The sequence below is a fragment of the Microcaecilia unicolor genome, chromosome 5, assembly GCF_901765095.1.
Source record: "Microcaecilia unicolor chromosome 5, aMicUni1.1, whole genome shotgun sequence".
Lineage (NCBI taxonomy): Eukaryota > Metazoa > Chordata > Amphibia > Gymnophiona > Siphonopidae > Microcaecilia > Microcaecilia unicolor.
Window position 1 is genome coordinate 326,280,622 of NC_044035.1, and position 22,043 is coordinate 326,302,664.

The following is a 22,043-nucleotide window of genomic DNA, read 5'->3' on the forward strand; positions in this document are numbered from 1 at the left end:
CAGAGTTTGTAAGTCCTGACCCTGGTCCCAAACCAATAAATTCTTTGTGACAGTGGCCTGCTCTTTTGCAAAGGACAAGTAAAGTTAGTTATGAACTTATCATCACACAAACAGGTTATGAATGCATGCATGTACTGCTGTGAATTTACAGCCTGTCTCACTGACACAGACTACTCAGTAATTACTGTGGATTCTTTTGGATTCGTATTAGATAAATAAAACCTTTATTAGAGGAGCTAAATTCTACAATGATTAAGATATATACAATGATTAGCTATATAAACACAATGATTAACTATATAACTGAAAAGAAACAATACCTATAACTGAAAAGAAACAATGCCTATCTATAAACAATTATTACATCATCAATCATCACTGGTCCTTACATCATCCAGGCTCTTATCATCAGTTGGGGGGGCCCATTACAGTGAAAGCCAGGAGCTTTTTAGACCAGGAACAGATCCTCTGCGCAGTACGTACATTACAGATGAGCTCCCGATTTCACTGCAAGAAACTCCCCTTTTTATTAGGCTCAGAACTCATGTTCAGAGCTGAGGAAAGTTATAGAATGCTTCTCTGTTTAGGGAAACAAGTCATACTGTGGGAACGTGGTCATGTGGTCACATGCTCCCCAACTCCAGGTGGCCAGGCTGGAGCCGGGAAGCAAGCGTCATCCTCCCCTTCATATACCCAATTAGTTAGAGCTGTGTCTTATCTTCTGCATTCCAACTTATTTCTGCACAATCAAAGTTAAACAACCATTTTTAAACAGAATTACTTCTAATCAACAATACAGACCCCGAGTGCACTGGTCGGTCAAGACAGAGATGAAAAACAATCTTTGAAATTCACTTCCATTACAATGCAGTGAAACCTTTTGAAATAGCAAAAAGCAGAAAGCAGTGAAGAAATTGAAATATATGGCAACTTACTTTGAATTTCACCATGTACAAGGCATCTGTTAGTCTATTCATGCCGGTGTGCTGATGTCCAGTCTGGAACAGAACATTGTTTTAAAAACTGTTAACACTGGAATGATTTGCAACTGAGCATGTGCTGAATATCAGTCCAGCCATTTTCCTAGTCACTGATAGTAACCTATGTAACTTTGTAAGTCTATGTGCTTTGAAAATGAGCCTCGATGACTCACTCCTTATAGTTTTATTGCTTTTAAAGCACCTGCATTCATCAACAAACCTGAAATACAGAGGTTCTGAAACCTATACCATTAATCAAATCAATTCTTGTATACCGCTAATATCCTCATTCCAGGGTTCAGTACGGTTTACATTCTAGGTGAGACAAAAGCCGACAATGTTAGTGTTAGGTATGAGAACAATTAGAAACCATCCCAAATTAATTATCTAATGTAGCCTTGCTTTTCTTTGAGTTCAAACTTTTGTATTAACTTTTAGAAAATATAATAAAATATAATTAACAATACAACAAAGATGGAAGTCACAGAACAAAGGCATAAATTAAATAGAATTTAAATATGTTTAGAGTGACGGAAGCATTTAAAAAAAATAAAACCTAACTGTAGTATGATGGATATTGGGAAAACAAAGTGAAAAAATTATTTTGCTATAAAATCAACATACAATGAAGTAAGATAAAACGTAAGGTCAATGAGAATTAGATTGAGCCAAATGGAGCTCTACTGGTTTCTATATATCTTTAATTTTTTTAATATCTGTTTGGTTTTTGAGCTAATTATCGTTCAAATTTGAAAGTTTGACAGATGAAGTGCAACCAGAATGTAGAATATAGATTGCAAGCATTTTTACAAATACCTAAAATCATTTGAATGATAAGGCCAATTAGAATATTATATTGAATTTGATGCATGGTGGATAATCTCAAAGTTGAGAAAGAGGATCTTAAAAATATATTAGCAGGAGTAGGTATAACTGTAATGTTAAGAATTGTTTGTATGACTTGCCAGATTTCTTCCCAGAATTTGTGAATTGCAAGACATTCAAACAGCATATGTGTTAAAGTGCCCTCTAGACGTAGAGAATGCCAACATTTGTTGGAATCAGCAATAACTGTTTTCCATTTTTTTTAATGGAGTCCAGAAGGCACAGTGAAACATGAGGAGTAAAGACTGAGTCAGACTCACAGAGTAGGGGTCACATTTTCAAAGCACTTAGACTTACAAAGTTCAGTAGGCTACTATGAAACTTTGTAAGTCTTAAGTGCTTTGAAAATACGCCTTGCACATCTATTAATTTTAGTCCAAAAATGTGGCCAATCAATGTTATCAATTGAAATCTTTAGATCTTTTTCCCAAGCCTTAGTAATGCCCACGTTTGCTGAGAAAATAGATCTATCTAAAGTTTTATAGAAAAGATGAGATTATTTTCCCTTCTATATAAGACTTTGTAGCTAGAGTTGTTTTACACATTTGTTTTAGACTGGTTACTATAAAAGAGAGTTCTATCAGTTAAAGTAAGAAAACTTAGGGCCCTTTTTTTCAAAGCTGCGGTAAGCAGGAACACATTTATTTATTTATTTAACACATGTATACCCCACATTTTCCCACTAGTTGTAGGCTCAATGTGGCTTACACAATACCGTAGTGCAGGCTACAGTTAGTAAAATAAGATAGTAATCGAATATGCAACATATAAAACAACAGAGATGCAAGATAATTAAAGATAATAGAGTCCATGAATTTTGCTGTAACAAAGAAGAAGTAAGTTAGGTTGAGTCTGGAAGGTAAGCCTTCTTGAACAGAGAGGCTTTCCACAGCAAAACAAAATGGCTTACAATGGGGCATGCTGAGGTTCCCATAGTAATTTTGACATGTCCACATGCTACCCGTGCACTAAAAAATAAAATTTATTTTTTTACCACTGGGGCCGGGTCTGAAGGCGTACAGTGGGCATGTTCTGCACTAATCAGTTAGGGGGCCCTTTTACGAAGCAGTGGTAAGCCCAACGCAGGCTTACTGCTCGCTAAAAGGGAAGTACCACCAGGCTACTGCAGCAACCCGGCAGTAGTTCTCTCCCCACAGCACAGGCCATTTCTGGTGCTGTAAAAATATTTCCATTTTTGTAGCAGCGGTGTGTACCCAGTGGTAGTCGGGAAGTGCCGCATGCTGCCTGGTACCGCCAGGTGAGTGTGGGGAGGGGGGCCTTGATGCGCATCAAAAACATGCACCGACGCCAGCGCAGACCCCCTTTTGCTGCAGCTTCATAAAAGGACCCCTTAGTGCGTGGGCATTGCCTTGCACTAACCGATTAGCATAAATATAGTGCATGAGTCCTTACTGCCTACAAAATAGGTGGCGGTGGGGGCTCACATGCTCATGGCTACACATCAATGGGAAAATTAACGCATGGCCATTAATATGAAAAACAGAAGACAGCCATTTTACCCCAGTGGTAAAAATGGCCTTATCTCATGGAAATGGCCCATATAAGGGCACACTAAGGACCCCTTTAACCAAGCTGTGGTAAAAGGGGGCCTGCGGTGGCATCGGTGCATAGATTTGCCACACTCCGAGGCCCCCTTTTACCACAGCAGATAAAAGGTTGTTTTTGGCCCCCAAAAATAAATGGCCTTGTGCTAATCACAGGGATTGGCGCGGCCATTTCTGGGGGACCCCTTACCGCCACCTATTTAGGTGACAGTAAGGGCTCCTGCACTAACCCGGTGATACTCGAGCAGCCATTACCGCCAGGTAAGCCCCAGTGCTGGGGGTGGGAACTACCACCGGGCTCCTGTGGGAGCCCGGTGGTAGTCTCGATTTGGCACATGACTAAGCAGTGGTAGCTCTAACGCTACTTTGTAAAAGGGCCCCTAAGACCACTTTTTACTGCTGTTTGCTAAAAGGGCCCCGTAGGAAGATTAAATTGATGGATTAATGCTTCAAATGTGACAAAGATTTTGAAGATATGCTGAACTGATCTATTTTAAATTTTGGATTGTTCCATATAGAGATATTAAGAGGATTTTTAGATGTTTGTCAGATTCTAAAAGAGCAAAATGTGTATCTAGTATTGTTTTATTATCCATCGAAAGGAGAATTAAGTCTGTAGTTAATATAAGTTGCATAGGAATGAAAATCAGTACTGCATTTTCTATTTCTAATCAAACTGGTTTGCAAGAGATGTTTTGATCAAAATTTAACCAGAAAGAGCCAAAATGGGCAAGGGAGGCATGTCCAAGATGGCAATCTAGGTAGCCACATTTTGCTGTGCTGTGGAGTCCTAAGCAGTTTTTCATCAATACCACTGAATACCAAAGAGAAAGGGGAAGATCAGGAGTGTATCTTCCATAGTCCCTTCAACTCCAGTCCTTCGACAAGCCAGCATGACTTCATATGCGACTTCAACAGCACCATTGGGCGTTTCTGCTGCCAGAATGGAGAGGAGTCCCGGTTCGAAAGGCGAGCTTTCGCTTAGCCTGCGTAGCCCTCTAGAGGCTTTGGGTGTGAAGTGTATGCCGGGAGGAGCAGCCACCAGAGTGTCGGAAGTTGGGGTCTCTGAAGTGGTTTTGGAGGGGCAAGCTCCTATCATTGCTTCATTCCCAGGGGAGGGGTCTCCTGGAAAACTGGGTCTCCCAGGTACTTTGGAAGCTGCTGCATTGAATTTACCTGGGGAAGATTTTTCATCTGGTATGGCTGGTGGGGAGTTGGAGTTGAGCCTGCCTGACCCCAGTGCTGCTCTACAGCTGCTGGTTAGTCCTACGAAGATAACTCTGGAGTCCATCTGGATAACTATGGAGTCCCTACACAAGGTTTGTGTAACTTTTGTCACCAACCTCAAGGGCCCTTTTACTAAGGTGCTTAGGCACCTATACACGTCCAGTGTGCATCAAATTGGACCTACCGCCCAGCTACCTTGTGCCCTGGGCAGTAATTCCATTTTTGACGTGTGTCCAAAACACATGGTAGAAAATATTTTCTATTTACTAACCATGTGGCGCTTACCTGGTGGTAATCAGCAGTTTACACGCGCTGATGCTTACCGCCTGGTTAGCATGTGAGACCTTACCGCTAAGTCAATGGGTGGCAGTAAGGTCTCAGGCCAAAAATGGACATGCATTGGTGTTAACTTTGCTGTATGTCCATTTTTGGCCACAAAAAAAAGGACTTTTTTCCAGATGCGCTGAAAAATGGACCTGCACATGTCCAAAACACATGCCTACAGCAGCACAGGCCACTTTTCGGCATGCCTTAGTAAAAGGGCCCCTCACTGTCTAATGCCTCAGTGATTGAAACTGTCCAGTCTCATCTGACTCACCAGGAAAATCAGCTTAAGGTGGTGGAAGCAGTGGCGTTCCTAGGGGGGGGGCGGTGGGGGCGGTCCGCCCCGGGTGCATGCCGCTGGGGGGGGGGGTGCCACGCGCCTGTCTGCTCCGCTCGTTTTGTGCTCCCTCTGCCCCGGAACAGGTTACTTCCTGTTCCAGGGCAGAGGGAGCATGGAACGAGCGAAGCTGACAGGCGCCCCCCCCCCCCCCCAGCAGGTAAAAATGCACCCGGGAGTGTGTGGTTTCGCTGGGGGAGGTGTCGTTTCACCAGGGGGGGGGAAGGAGGTGTCGCTTCGCCGGGGGGGGGGGCGCATCGGCGATCCGCCCCAGGTGTCAGCCGCCCTAGGAACGCCACTGGGTGGAAGTTTCTATATCCCAAATAAGGGAGATGGAATCTAAATTGCTGCAAGGGGCTAATATAGTTCATTATAACTTGGAAAACCTGGAAAATGGAGCTAGAACTTTGAATTTAAGACTCTTGAACTTTCCCTCTGTTAAGCTCAGCTCCCCTCGAGATACTTTTTACAAATTTCTAAAGGAGGTTTTCAAGTGTCCTGAAGCAGGATTTCCACCTATATAGAAGCTTTATTTTTTGCTGGTTTCATCAGCATTGGAAGGGAAGTTGAAGGCCCAGTAGCAGCAGAATTATCTTCAGATAGCTTGAATGTTACAGCACTTTTGGAGCGTTCTCAGGAGGAAGTAGATTTTCCAGCCACTCTCCTGGTCTCTATTGTATTTCTTCAAGATAAGGAGACTTTACATAGACTATTTGTACATTAAACCACCTCAGTTACTTTTTTGGGAGATAAGATTCGTATATTTCCTGATGTTTCCAGGTGGACACAGGAGACAAGGACGCATTGACTTTGTGGGCTAGACTTCAGTTAAGGTTTCCATGTAAATGTGTACTACTTTTCATTTCTTTGAACCTTCACAGCTTCGTTCCTTTTTGATGCTAGGATTCCAAATATGTAGGTGCTGTGTAGTAGTTTTCCTGATTTAATTTCCTTATTACCTCCTCTCAGGTATTGTGTATTGTTCACCCCCCCCCCCCCCCCCCCCCTCATTTGTGGACTACAGCCTGTACTTTCTTTTTCTTTATGGGTTATTTGATGATCCCTGACAAATTTCCTTGCTTTCCCCCATGTCCATCTCAATAATAGACTATGGACTTTTCCTCCAAGAACTTGTCCAAACCTTTTTTTAAACCCAGATACGCTAACCGCTGTTACCACATCCTCCGGCAAAGAGTTCCAGAGCTTAACTATTCTTTGAGTGAAAAAATATTTCCTCCTATTTGTTTTAAAAGTATTTCCATGTAAGTTCATTGAGTGTCCCCTGGTCTTTGTACTTTTTGAAAGAGTGAAAAATCGATTCACTTCTACCTGTTCTACACCACTCAGGATTTTATAGACCTCAATCATACCCCTCCTCCCCCATCCATCTCTTTTCCAAGCTGATGAGCCCTATCCTTTTTAGCCTTTCGTCATACAGGAAGAGTTTCATCCCCTTTATCATTTTGGTTGCTCTTCTTTGAACCTTTTCTAATTCCATTTTTTTGAGATATGGCAACTAGAATTTAACACAATATTCAAGGTGAAGTCGCACCACGGAGCGATACACAGACATTGTAATATTCTTGGTCTTATTTTGAATTCCCTTCCTAATAATGCTTGGAATCCCGTTTGCTTTTTTGGCCGCCGCCGCACACTGGGCAGAAGATTTCAGCGTATTGTCTACAAAGACACCTAGATCTTTTTCTTGAGTGCTGACTCCTAAGGTGGACCCTAGAATTAGGTAATTATGATTCTGATTATTCTTCCCAGTGTACATCACTTTGCATTTGTCCACATTAAATTTCATCTGCCATTTGGATGCCCAGTCTTCAAGTTTCCTAAGGTCTTCCTGCAATTTTTCACAGTCCACATGTGCTTTGACACCTTTGAATAGTTTTGTTTCATCTGGATTTCTGACATAATTACAGTGTATTAAGAGTAGCACTAATTTTAAAGGGACTACAAATACCACACTACTTTGGGATGTAAGTTCAAAGCCAAGACTGACCAAAGAGTCTCCCTCCTGGAACTGGGTAACTTGGTAGTTCTGGACTTTTGACACCCTGAGATCTCAGCTCCCTATAAGCCCTGTTTACTAAGGTGCACTAGCATTTTTAGCGCGTGCACGAAATTAGCACGTGCTAACTGTGTAGGCACCCATAGGAATATCGTGGGCACCTACACAGTTAGCGCATGCTAATGGTCAGCGCGCGCTAAAAGCATTAACGCACCTCTAGCGCGGCTTAGTAAACAGGGCCCTATATCTTCTGGCTTCCACTTCTGTACTGGCACCAGTGGCGTAGCTACGTGGGGCCTGAGGGGACATGGGCCTCCATAGATTTGGCCCTGGCCCCCCTGCTGACGATCCCCTTCAACCCCCCTCCCGCCACCAACCCTCCCCTGCCGTCGCTGCCCGCACCACCGCCGCATCAGATACCTCGTTTGCTGCAGCCAAAGAGAGTCCTCTTCAGTTCAGCACCAGAGTAGTGCCTTCATTCAACGAAGTTCCTGCTGTGATCAGCTGGTTCTGACGCCTTATGTCCTGCATTGTGCAGGACGTAAGGCGTCAGAACCAGCTGATCACAGCAGGAACTTCGTTGAACGAAGGCACTACTCTGGCGCTGAACTGAAGAAGACTCTCTTCGGCTGCCGCAAATGAGGTATCTGAGGTATCTGATGCGGCGGCGGGGCGGGCAGCGACGGCGGGGGAGGGTTGGTGGCAGGAGGGGGTTCAAGGGGGTCATCGGCAGGTGGGTCCAATGCGGTGGCAGCGGCTTGGGGGGGCGGCTAAACAGTGCCCCCCCCCCACCTCGGGCTCTGGCCCTCCCTCCCAGCGAGCTCTGGCTACGCCCCTGAGTCTGGCACAGTGGCGTATACACTGACCCACTCCTCCTATTCTTCATTCTTCATCCCTCCTTCTCTTTATAGAAATTTAAATTCTATTCTGCTTTTCTGAAATATTTTCTGACTCTGTATCTAACAGATATTTGCATTTCAATTTTTTTTTAAAAAGGAAGCATATCAATTGCATACTCACATCCAAAAAAATCCCAATTACTGCCAAGCCGTCTGGCGCATCTGCAGCTTCTTCAAATGAGGAGTATTTTTTAGCATTCCAGTGTACTAAATGGAGCTGCACAAGGAAATCAGAATTAAAATAGATGACAAGTCTGGATTTAGACAGAGGCACATATTCAAAGGGTTGTGGCTCTAAAGTTTGAAACTAAGGGCCCTGTTTACTAAGCCGCACTAGCATTTTTAGCACGTGCTAAATGCTAGAGTTGCCCATATGTTCCTATGGGAGAAGTAGAGGGGCTTTTTCGAAAGGGATGTCCACGTTTCGATTTGGATGTCCTTGCAAAACGTCCCGATCCAGGGGTGGGGAAAACCGTATTTTCGAAACAAGATGAACGTCCATCTTTCTTTTCGAAAATACCGTCAGGGATGTCCAAATCCTTAAATCTGGTCGTCCTTAGAGATGGACGTCCCTAGACATGGTCATTTCTGATTTTCAGCAATTTTCGAAACCAAGGACGTCCATCTCAGAAACGACCAAATACAAGCCAGCACATATACTTGAAGGTGCAGGGAAAAGGGATTTCTTCCTACTGATTAGGCCACTTGACTTTTTTTCTTCGTAGGTTTGCTGCTCATGAAAGTAGTGATCAGGACCAGTGCACTGGTACAGAGGCTTTAATGAGTGAAAGAGTGAGCTTGAGAGAGCATGATGCACTCCAAATAACTGAGGGCCCCTTTTACCAAGCTTTGTCAAAAGGGGGCCTGTGCTGGCGTCAGTGTGTGTTTTTCACACACACGCCGAGGCCCCCTTTTACTGCAGCAGGTAAAAGGGAAATCTTGCTTTCCTACAGGAAATGGTGTGCGGCAAGTAAAGCACTTGCCATGCGGCTATTTCTGGGAGAAGCCCTTACCGCCACCCATTGAGGTGGCAGTAAGGGCTCCTGCGTGAACCCGACGGTAACCGGTCAGCACGCGGCACTGCCCAGTTACCACAGGGTACACTCTAGCGCTACAAAAAGAAATACACTTTTGTAGCACTGGAAATGACAGCGCACTAGGGGTGGGAAGCAGTGGCATAGCCAGACAGCCAATTTTGGGTGGGCCTGAGCACAATGTGGGTGGGCACAAAATTTTCTCTCTCCCCCCCCCCTCCCAGCCAAGCATCTGTTCCCTCTTTCTACCCTCCTCACCCTCATAGCCTATTTCCCTATATCTTTTACCTCCCACCACCAGCATCTTCCTGTTCCATCTCTCTCCCCTCCCCCATTGTCCAGCATTTTCCCTTTCTCTTCCCTACCATCCATTGTCTATCTTCTCTCCCTGGATCCATCTTCCCTCTTTCTCCCCTCCCCTGCTTGTGCATCTCTCCTTTCCTCTCCTCTTCTCCACCTTCTTCATGTCCAACTTTTCTCCCTCTCCCTGCCTTGAGCCCCTGGTTTAACATCTCCCCCCCCCCCCCCCAACCATCTCTCCATCCTTCCTTTCCCTCACCTCAATGCCATGTTCAACATTTCCCCTCTCATCTCTCCCTCCCTTCCACTTTCATGTCCAACACATTTTTTTCTCTCATGCTCTTTCCCTCACTCTCCCCATCCCACCCATATCCAACCATTCTCCCTCTCTTTTCCCTTGCAGCATCTCTCCGTCCCTCCCCCTACCTGTCTCACTCCCTCATCCCAACAGTGCTCCTGTCTCTCCCTGACCCCCCCCCCCCCCCCCACCAGCACACACACACGCACACACACAACAAACCTACCACCCGCCAGCATGCTGCAGGTTTTTTTTCCCTCCCTTTCCCCAGCCACCACTCACTGACATGCTGGCTGCAGGCCTTCTTTCCCTCGGGCCCTCCCTCCTCTTCGGGCAGCGCCGCAGTCTACCTGTACAGGAAAGCTGCACGGCACCGGGTCGTCCTGCTGCTACCCTGCTGCCCTCCGCTCCAGTCATCATCTTTCTGGCACAGAGTTCTTCTGCTGCTTATCTGCAGCGGATCTGCGCGCTGCCAGTGCTGTATGCTGCTGCTGCCCCCCCCCCCTACACTGCGACTGCTTCCTCTGCGCTGGCCCCGCCTTCTTGAAGAGGCGGAAGGCGGGGCCAGCGCAGAGGAAGCAGTCGCAGCAGCATACAGCCCTGGCAGCGCGCGGATCCGCTGCAGATAAGCAGCAGAAGAACTCTGTGCCAGAAAGATGATGACAACGGAGCGGAGGGCAGCAGCATAGCGCAAGGACGACCCGGTGCCGTGCAGCTTTCCTGTTCAGGTAGACTGCGGCGCTGCCCGAAGAGGAGGGAGGGCCCGAGGGAAAGAAGGCCTGGAGTATGCACCGTTGCTGGGTGGGCCTGAGGCCAAAGTGGGTGGGCCCCAGCCCACCCAGGCCCACCCGTGGCTACGCCCCACTGTTGGGCTTACCGCTGCTTAGTAAAAGGAGCCCTGAGGCTTGGCATCTCTTTACTATTGTGTGCACGAGAAGACATACACCCCTCATTTAGGAGACCTTTTACTAAAGGGTTGCCGTACAGAAACCTGGAACTACCAAGGGCCCAACAAGGCCACAGGTGGTAGTTTCACCTCAAGCGCGAGCCATTTCCGGCGCTACAGGAAATAATTCCGTAATTTCTAGCACGGCGCTAACCTGGCAGTAATTGGGCAGCACATTACCACTGGTTTACCATGGGATCCTTTACCACCAGCTCAATGGGTGGTGGTAAGTGCTCCCTCCCCTCCCTGCATTGCCACGCGGTAAAAATAATCTTACCGCATGGCCATGTCGTTTTTAGGAGCTTTTCACCCACTGCGGTATAAAGGGCCCTGGTTTGCAGCAAAAACAGCCCCTGCCGCCACCGCAGGACCCTTTTTACCGCAGCTTGGTAAAAGGACCCCTTATAGAATACCTCCAGTTAAACATGCAACTTAATTGAAAAATTAGCTGCTAATTGGCACAAACAACCAATTATTGTTGTTGGTACTAATTATCAGTTACAAACATAACTGCACTGCACTGTTGGTATTCTTTAACCTTAGCGCATAAATTCTATATTGCATCACTGCGAGGGGGATGTGGATGTGAGAGGGGAATGGGAAGGTCAGGAGCATGCCCAGAAGTTAGGTACTAAGGGGCCCTTTTACTAAGGCGTGCCCAAAAGTGGCCTGCACTGGTGTAGTCACGTGTCTTGGACACGCATTGGTCTATTTCCTCAGTGCGCCTGGAAAAAAAGCGATTTTTTTTTAATGTGCCAGAAAATGGACGTGCGGCAAAATGGAAACCAGTGCATTTCCATGTTCAGCCTGAGACCTTACTGTCACCCATTGACTTTATTTATTTATTTATTGCATTTGTATCCCACATTTTCCCACCTATTTGCAGGCTCAATGTGGCTTACAATGTTCTGTCCTGGCTATTGCCAGGGCTGAATAGAAATACAATTAATAATAACACACGAATAAGAGTAACATAGTGGAACAAAATGTTAGGTATGACAAGATCGGTAATGAAATAACAATTAGAAACAGTAATGTACTGAAGTTCAGGTGCTGGGTCATTATGATATGTTAGCGGTAAGGTCTCACATGCTAACTGAGCAGTAAGCGTCCAGTGCAAGCCAACTGCCGATTACCTCCGGGTTAGCACCCCGCAGTAGAAAATAGAAAACATTTTCTACCGCGTGTTTTGGAATTACCGCCCGGGGCACACAGTAGCCGGGTGGTAGTGCCAATTTGACACGCACTGCAGGTGCGTAGGTGCCTCTGCACCTTTGTAAAAGGGTCCCTTAGTTTAGAGAATACCAACAGTTACATGTTCGACTGCAACAATTAGTCAGACATTTATACCAGCCATTCACGTAGATGGCTGCACCTAAATGTTGGTATATAAATTTCTGTAATGGCAATTGCTTGCCTAGTTGCCATTATGGAATATTCACTTAGCACACAACATCCCTGTACTTAATTTTTGGCACCCTGTAGAAAATGAACCTCGTATATTGTCAGCATGGCCAGTGTTTTCCATGAAACATTTCCTCCCCAGGAGCATAACCTTTAGAGATCTGTGATTCCTTTACATGGGTTATATGCCAGGGAGGTAGTGATTAAGTATCAAAAACTGAAAATGAATCAACAGTGGGACTACATGAGGAAAGAAATGTTCTCACCTCACAAGGGAATGACTTTCCATTGACTGTGTGCTCTGATCCCTGGTTCGACTTTGTGCCCCAGTGGAAATGAAACTGCTTAAGTCTGTAGGGACTTTCCAGTGGACCCCCACTGATCACTGCAAAAGGATGTGTTAAATTTTAATTTTCATCTCATTTTAGAACTTGGTAAGTAAAGATTGTTGCGTGTTTCTTACCTGGCAACATGCTTGCTGCAAGATACAGCCCTTTTGTCTTCCATTCACCAAAATGCAGGTGTTTGTAGAAACCAGCATGATTTTGTATAGAAAGGGACATATTCTACTGAGCAGTGGATCCCAGTGGCTCACCTCACCTATCTGATTTTTAGGACACCTGTAACGTATATATACCATATATTTGCATTTTCTGGAGGCTCAGCAAATGCAAATATTCCTCATGTATATTCATTAGAGAGATCCTGAAAATCCGATGATTTGGTGGCTTCCAAGACAGAGCTTGGCAATCACTGCTCTGTACATCAATTAAGCCACCAGTTTCTGCTCATTCCTTTCCACTTCCAGTTAAATTGGAACATTCATTCCCAGCTACTCAAGTCCCAAAAGTATCAGACAATCTGGATGTATCTTTAACCATGCACCTCCCTCCCCATATCACCTTTTGCGCCCCTGTGTGCAGCATCTCACCTTCCCTTGCTTATTACCTCCCCCATGTCCTACATTTCCCCTTTTACTACCCCCCAATAGTCCAGCATCTCTCCTTCCATTCTCTAACTCTCCCCACCCCCCTTCAGGAGTTCAACATCTCCTTTTCCCTTCCATAGACCCCCTCCCCTAAAGTGTACAGCATCACCCCTTCTCTTCCCCCAACAAATGTCCAGCATCTCTCCTGTCCTCTCCACTGCCATGTCCAACATCTCCTTCCTCTTACCTTTTACTGCCCCTGCTGCTGCCACCCTTCCATCCTTCACCTGAGGCCACATAAAAAGAAAATCCAGCATGGCACTGGGCCTTGGGGCACCAGTTCTCACTCAAAGCCTACTGCATTTGGCCCTTTGCAACATAAACCTTGTTGAAGGGGCAGTATACAGCAAGCTGAGCTAATTCAAGCTCTCAAAGGTCCAGCAGTTGTACCATCACCTCCCAAATTCTGCTACACTAGTCCACCTAATGGTAGGGTTGGCCCTGTATATATCCCTCCCTGTATACTGGTCACTGCAGTAACAGTCCTGAGCCAAGAACCATGCAGGACACTATAATCGGGGTTCTGATTCCAGCTATTAAATCTCACCATTAAGCAATAACCATGACTTCTTTCCCTGTTCTGGGGCTGTGAACATTGACTTCACAGGATATCCAGTCCCAGGCAACCGGGAGAATGGAAGACCTAACTCAGGGACTGAGCTAGGGACCTTCCATATGGCAGCATGTAGTACTGGATCAGCCAGCAAATCTTGGTTCCATAGACAAATGAGACTCATCTCTGAATTCCTTTTTGGTAGATTGTATCATTGACTTTGCAATTTTCTATGCTGACAATATCAGCACTATTAACTTGTAGATATTACCTGTAAAACCCAGTGGAGAAAAGGGTCAAGGGTAAAATTATATGTCAATAATTTGAGACTTGGGGGCTTTTTACGAAGCTGCGCTTTCCCACACACTTAGGCCACTAGTGTGTGGGAAATATTTCCTATTTCCCCCATTAATGGTCATGCACTAATTTTCCAATTAGTGCATGGCCATTAGCACACCATCATCTATTTAGTAGGTGGTAAAGGCTCCTGTGCTAACCATGCACAAATCGGTTAGCATGTGGCAATGCATCTGTGCTAACCAATTAGCACTGGGCATGCCTACTCTCCACCCCTATTTGTGGACTTTAGGAAGCTATTTACCGAGTAATTTTTGTGTTGTGTGCGTGTGTTTTGCCTCCTTATCTCTATTTCTGTACGTGTTTAATTTGCTTGATTTGCCATCAAATTGCAAACATAATAATTTTTTGTTTGTTTCACAAAATGGCATTGCCCTTATTGGAAGGCTTGACGCCCAACAGTATACCATGAGACTACCACTAAAGGTCAGTGATGCCATTTTGAACCTGGCAGTACATAGAGCAGGACAGGAGAGGGGCCACTCTCGCTTCTAGCCACTGAACCACCAGATCTTATCTCTTGAGTAAGTCCTGGACATGATTGGGAGGGGTCCGGAGTGGCAGTCCTAGGAGAGTTGGGTTGGTAAAAAGTGGGAAAAGCTAAACTAAGTGGAAGAGGTCTGATTCAGGGAGCATCAGAGGATCAGATCATGGGGAGGGGGGGGGGAGAGGATTTGGGTTTGATCGATCGGAATAGCTGGGAACGGGTAGCTATGCCATAGGTACCTTGTGTGTAACGCCTGGGCTAGTTACATGCATGGGTTGATAGTGTGGACTCTCTATGCTAATTAGCCCAGGTTCATAACACAGTACTTGCACAACAACACTCTACCCTGTGCACTGGGCACACCCCCTGCATTTACCTCATAGGCTTTGCACTACCCCCCTGTTAATTTTGTTAATATGTGGTGATTGTGAAAACCTACCACCTTTAATAAAAGAGCCCCTTTTGTTTTTCTAATTTAGGCATTATGTGATAACGGAAGATTTGCTTCAGTTAGTTTTCCAAAAGTAAGAAATATCAAACTTGCATCAAGAAGAATAAATGGGAGCTGCCAAAGCTGCAGCAATAGACGAACCTCGACTCACGCCAGCCTGGAGCAGAAATCAATACAGTCAGGAGTCAAATGTGCCCAGGGTAAATACAGTGGCACCTATGAATTTAAGGGCTTCTTTTACCAAACCGCACTAGCAATTCCCGCAGTAATGCCGACGAAGCCCATTCAAAGTGAATGAGCTTTATCGGCATTACCACACTGGGAATCGCTAGCGCAGTTTAGTAAAAGAGGCCCTAAGTGATTCAGTGTCAATTGGCAGAGCAGAGGGCACAAGTTGAACAGCTGCGGTAACAGCACCTCCTCCTCCTTCTGAGTTCCAGAATCTTTTTTTCAGGCACTGGAGAATACTTTATTTATTTTTGTGTATAAATAGTTAGGAGCCCTTTGGCACCTGCAAAAAACAACTAATATGGCGCTAAGTGCTCTCATTATCCCCGCATTATCCAGTTAATGCATGGTAATCCTAACGCGCTACCTGGAAAACACAGGAGTGCACTTCAGGCAGGCGGACCCAGGTCCATCCCCCCTACTGTTAAACTTGTGGTGGTAAATGTGAGCCCTCCAAAACCCACCACAAACCCACTGTACCCACATCTAAGTGACCCCCTTCATCCCTAAGGGCTATGGTAGTGGTGTACAGTTGTGGGGAATGGGTTTTGGGGGGCTCGGCACCCAAGGTAAGGGAGCTATGCACCTGGGAACTTTTTCTGAAGTCTACTGCAGTGCCCCCTAGGGTGCCCGGTTGGTGTCCTGGCATGTCAGGGGGACCAGTGCACTACGAATGCTGGCTCCTCCCATGACCAAAGGGCTTGGATTTGGTCGTTTCTGAGATGGACGTCCTCGGGTTCTATTATCGCCGAAAATCAGGGATGACCATCTCTAAGGTCGGCCTAAATGTGGAGATTTGGGCGTATTATCGAAACGAAAGATGGCCGCCCATCTTGTTTTGATAATACGGGTTTCCCCGCCCCTTCGCGGGGACGTCCTGCAAGGATGCCCTCAGGAAAACTTGGGCGTCCCATTTGATTATGCCCCTCCACGTGTCTCTCCACTGATGCAATGATGTGACTGCGTCATGCTGATATATGAGCTTCACGGTTTGTTCCAGCTGGAATTTCCTTATGGAATGAGTTACCTGGCCAGCTTTGTCACTGCTCTAATTTTAAGCAGTTCAGAAAACTTTTGTGATTGTGTGTTTTTTGTAACTGTACATGGACATGTTACTTCATGCTAGATTAAAAACAAAATCAAAAATTCTATAGTTAAATAAAAAATGGAACCGTACCACTTTATAACTGTAATACACTACTGTAACTTCACCTAACTAAATTGTAAGCCACTTTGAACTGAAACTTGTTTTTGGATAATAGTGGGATACAAGAATGCATAAATAAATAAATAAATAAATGATGTAATTTTCTTTTAATTGGGTTTTTGTTGTTGTTGTTGCTTTATTGATTATGAGTGTTTTTATGGAAGCCACCTAGTTATAGGTGGCATATAAGTTTTTTAAATAAATAAAAATGCTTTAATGTATTTTGTGATAGCCTATTTTCACATGTTAACCCTGTGGTTAAGGGCTTAGTGCCCTTTCAAAAAGGCCCCTTAGTTAGTTGACAGAATATCTTGCAAATATCTGCTTTTACAACAGTAATTATTTGGATTTTTTCCAGATATTTGCCAGCGTGGGTCAGAAAGATTTGAGGTGAATTGAGCTCTAACATGATTAAAAATAAAAAAGCATAGCTATCCTGAGCACAAGCATTCATTACAATGTTTGCTGCTGAGGTCAGCTTTGAGAGAATGTATATTTAACCTTTCACTAGAACTTATGACGCATATGATTATCTATTCATGGCTTTCAACCTGAGTAACCCTATAGCACTGATACTAGGAGACAGTCCTATCTGTTTCCCTCTGAATGATTCCTTCTTTCCTGCAAACAATATCCCCTAGCCTATAGAACACACTGGAAGCTAGGATTTCAGAAGCTCTCACATTCAAGACTTTGCTCATTCATTCTCACGTGTGTTCAAAAATGTCTTTTTTCTTTATTTTTTTATACAAAACTTATTATCCACTCAATATAATAAAAGTTCAAGGTGGATTACAGAAATTGATAATTAGGCATATCTACAATGTCTGAAAAGCATTTAGAACACCTTTGGTAAAAGGGATTATGTATTTTATTTGTTAGACCGAGGGTGAGGAGGGGGGCTTATATTTTATTGTATTTGTATTTTGGCACCTCTGTTTGTTAAAATAAAAAGTTTAAACTAAAAAAAGAGTTTAAAAAAGTGTAAAAATAATAATACATAGAAATAAAACAAAACAAAGAGAGAAAATAAGATGATGCCTTTTTTTTATTGGATTAAATACATTTTTATGAGCTTTTGAAGGTAACCCTTCTTCAGATTAGAAATTTGATCTGAAGAAGGGTTTCCTTCAAAATTGGGGGGGGGGGGGCACTAGCGAGCGCTACAGTGAACGGTGACTTAAAGCTAGAGCATCAGAGGTGAATCAATATATGAATCCAATACCATCTCTTATTTAGCTACAGTACTTGTTTTGTTACTGGATTTGAGCTTCTAATAATCATGGCAATGAATAAACCAGGTAAAAGGAAAACTATAGAACCGTCTTCACAAAAAGTGGACAATGAAATTACCCAGGTAATATCAGAAGAACTGGCTAACACCAGTCTAAATTAACCATTGCAAGCACCTTTGAGCATCTCCGCTTCAGATCGTGAGGCCTCTAAGAAGGGAGAAATACCTATGGTACCTGAATGTACTCCAAGGCAAGGGCTTGCAGGCAGTATATAAGAAATTTAAATTAAATCATTAAATGAGAATTTGGCAGAAGAGGTTGGGTTTTGCAGCCCTTCTCACAATCAGATCTGCAATACAGCAGAGCCTGCTATGCTCATAATGTAAACCCCCTCCATGTTCTCTTAAAATAAATCCTTTACTCTGCTTTAACAGGTACGGACAAGGCATGCTGACAAATACACATGCAGTTAAAATTTGCAAACACAGCTCACCAGAACACTGGCATATTAGCAACTTGGAAGGCAGGTTCCCAAGACCTTACAGGAGCTACACACACCCCTCCCCTCCCCCCCCCCCCCCCCCAAAAAAAAAAAACCTGCAGCCTTCCTCAAAAGCTAGAATCCTGAGAAGAACCAAGGCATATTACTGACTTGGCAAGCAGGTTCCCAAGTTGAACCTGCAAAGAGGTGGGAAAATGTGGGATACAAATGCAATAAATAAAAGGAGCTTCAAACCCTCTCACCCCAAAAAAATATAAACCGCTGCCTTCACCAGAAGCAGGAATTCTGACAAACACAAATACAGTTATAATTACCAAACACAGCTCTCCAGAACAGAGGCATATTAATGACTTAACAGGCAGGTTATAAACTGCTTAAAGGAGCTTCCAAACACACACTCCCTCCAATCACAAAAACACCATATACACAGTGCTTTTTTTATGCTGGTACGCACCGGTACAGCGTACCGGCACTTTTTTTTAGGTCCAGCAGCTCCCCGATGTTCTGTTCTGCCCCCTTTAAGTATTTACCAAAATCGCAGCGGTGAACTGGCAAGCGGCGCTAGTAAAAACAGTAAGAAGCAGGCTCGATTCCATCCTTCGCTTTCCTGCCCTCTCTGCGTCCCGCCTTCCTCTGATGTCATTTCCTTTCTGCGAGGGTGGGCGGGATGCTGAGAGGGCAGGAAAGCGAAGGACGGAATCAAGCCTGCCTGCTTGCTGCTTTTACTAGCGCCGCCTGCCAGTTCACCGCTGCCTCGCTCACTGCGGGTTCACTGTTTCTCCTGGCAGCCCTGCTGTGCAAAGGTAAAATCTAGAAACAAAAATAAAGTTTCCCTCTTTCCCTGTCACACTCGCCACTTCTGTTCTTCAGTGACCTCGTATGACCTCTCGCCAGCCAGTCCTCATTTTACCCGGACCCACGCTGCTAGTACGACCTCCAAATCTGCTCGGGAATAGCCCAGTGATCGCCCCCTTTCTCCAGCCTTTCTGGACGTTGCGCGAGCTTTAGCTGATTTTCAGAGGGGCTTCCTTCCTGAAGCCTTCCTCGATGGTTTTTATGGGTACGTCGTCCGATCTGACGAAGAAGGGCAACCTTCGAAAGCTAATCAAGAAATGTATTAAGTTATGTCCAATAAAAAAGGTATCATCTTATTTTCTTTTCCATGTTTTATTTTGTTTGATTTCTATTGATAACCTTAAGAGTGGACTAACACGGCTACCACACTCCTCTACTTATGGGTACAAGTGAAACTCGTTATTCCACGCGGTCCCAGTGCAAACCTTTGCCCTGGTTTTCTTTGCCTGATTAGTTTCGCGTGTTCCTCGTCCTGGGTTCCTTAAAGGCGCAGACAGGTGTGGGGGTGCGGGTTACCTTAACCCCCCCTAAAGAGAGGATCATGATCAGTGTCCTGTGATTTTTCATAAACATTTGAGGAAACGAGCCCCTCTGTCTCCTAGATTGGTCCCAGTCCGGTACTTTTAGCAGGTACCGGACAGGGAACAAGGAGAAACTGCCTTCAGGGCAGATTAAGGGGGTCCACCAGATTTCCCTTTAAAATAAAACCTCAGAGACCCATTAGTTTCTAGTTATTTTGATTCAGGGAAAGTGAGGGTGAGTATGTGAAAACACAGAGGTAAACGTGCTCCACCTTAGAAGACTAACCATGTTCTCTAACTGGACAGGTTTTGAAATTTGGAAGGAAATGTAAAAGTTCCTCGTGGTGGAAACAGTTTTATAAACTTTAAAGTCTGGTCTATGCTATGCCCGTGTAATACTGGAGTGTCCTTTATGATAAGAAGGGTTTTTCGAGGTTATTGCGGGGTTGCCATTAGGGTGAGAGGTGAGGCACCTTATTCCTGCCACGCTTCTCCCCAGATTAATTCGTTTCTTGGTCCCGCTACCTCTGATATTCTTGTATCTGTAATTCTGGATCTGCCAGTTCCCTTGAGCACCAGTCTACACTGCCTCATCGGCATTATAATTAACTTTTGGTGTTAATAAAGATTGGGAAAATAATCTCAGTCATTAGCTTTCCATCTGAATGTGTGGCGTTTAAATAGATTCGATGTCAGATCACATTGAAATGAGCAGTGGCGTAGCAATGGCGGGGCGGTGGGGGTGGTCCGCCCAGGGTGCATACTGTCCAGCTTATTTTTGAAAGAGATCGCCGGCCATCTTCTGACACAAATCTGGAGATGGCCGTCGATCTCCTGAAACCGGCCAAATCAGTATAATCGAAAGCCGATTTTGGCCGGCGCCAACTGTGTTCTGTCACGGAGCCGGCCAAACTTCAAAGGGGCATTTCAGCAGGGTAGCGAAGGGGGCAGAGAAGAATCGCTGGACATGGATGGCTGGGGAGGACGGGGCAGAGAAGAATCGCTGGACATGGATGGCAGGGGAGGACAGGGAACAGAGAAGAATCGCTGGACATGGATGGCCGAGGAGGACAGGGGGCAGAAAAGAATCACTGGACATGGAGGGGAGAGGAGGACAGGGAAGAGAGGAGAATCATTGGACATGGATGAGAGGGGAGGGAAGGGGAGAGAGGAGACATGCTGGACATGGATGGAGGGGAGGGAAGGAAAGAGAGGAAGGAGATGCACATGGATGGGAGGGCAGGGAAGAGGAGAAATGCTGGAAATGGATGGAGAGGAGAGCAGGAGATAGAGGAGAATTGCTGGTCATGGATGGATGGAGGGGTTGGCGGAGAGAGAGGAGAAATGCTGGACTTGGATGGAGAAGAGGGGAGAGAGAATTATTGCTTTATATGGATACAGGGGAGGGAAGAGAGGAGAAGTGCTGGACATGGATGGAGGGAAGGAGAGAGGAGAAGTACTGGACATGGATGGAGGGTAGGAAAGAAAAAAGAAAATGCACATGGATGGAGATGAGGGAAAGTGAAGAGAGGAGAAAAACTGCACATGGATGGGGAAAATAGGCAAAAGCTGGATCCACGTTATACCTCCTCCAGTCAATTCCATGGAGAAGGACCCAGCTTTTACTTATGGATGTATGGCAAAAAATGAAGAAGAAAGAAGGAAAGCAAAGAAATAAATGGAAAGGAAGCTCTGGAAATGGAGTTAAGGGAACAAATAGAGAGCAGCAGAATCAGAGACTGGGACCAATATGGATAGAAAAACCAAGTCTCCAGACAACAAAGGTAGAAAAAATCATTTTATTTTCATTTTAGCGTTTGAAATATGTCTAATTTGAGAATTTACATCTGCTGTCTTATTTTGCACTGGGTATACTGGAGCTGTAACAGCTTACAGAAATGATTTATGATGAAAAAAAATCACATTATTTTTTTCTTCTATACTAGTATAATATTTTCAGTGATGTTTGTTTATGTGCGCCATGGCTGGTATAAGGGGTGTGGCTAATGTGGGTTTGGCTATCGTAGGGGTGGAGCTTTATGTGGTGACCCCGCTCATAATGAGTACCGGCACCTTTTTTTCTACAAAAAAAGCACTACATATACATAAATGTTTGTCAACCACTGACACGCACAGACTCCCACCCCCCTCCCCACCAAATAATACACAACATCTAATAGGAAAAATCAGGATCTCTCACTAACACACATACACACAACCAAACTCAACACCCCCCACAACAACATACACACACTGTGATGCACAGACAGCAACTCTGTTTCTCACAAACAGACACATACTCCGTACCCCAAACCCCTCAAAACATACAGTGTAACAGTGAAATTCAACATCTCTTTCTCTCTCACACACCAACAGACCCCCCTGCCCCCCCTTTGACTAGGCACGCAGCTTCAAAACTGCTTAAAGGAGCTTTCAAAATTAT

The 22,043-nt window shown here is 44.9% G+C and overlaps 1 protein-coding gene across 1 annotated transcript in view; it reads right to left on the reverse strand.

The window, feature by feature from the left end:
- Positions 1-22,043, reverse strand: part of CA7 (carbonic anhydrase 7) — a 58,935-nt gene that overhangs the window by 16,965 nt on the left and 19,927 nt on the right. Inside the window, exons 3-5 of the mRNA XM_030204471.1 lie at positions 12,483-12,601; positions 8,356-8,451; positions 936-998 (exon numbers count right to left, since the gene is read on the reverse strand). Of these exons, the coding sequence (XP_030060331.1) occupies positions 936-998; positions 8,356-8,451; positions 12,483-12,601 (278 nt within the window). The remainder of the gene's footprint in view (positions 1-935; positions 999-8,355; positions 8,452-12,482; positions 12,602-22,043) is intronic.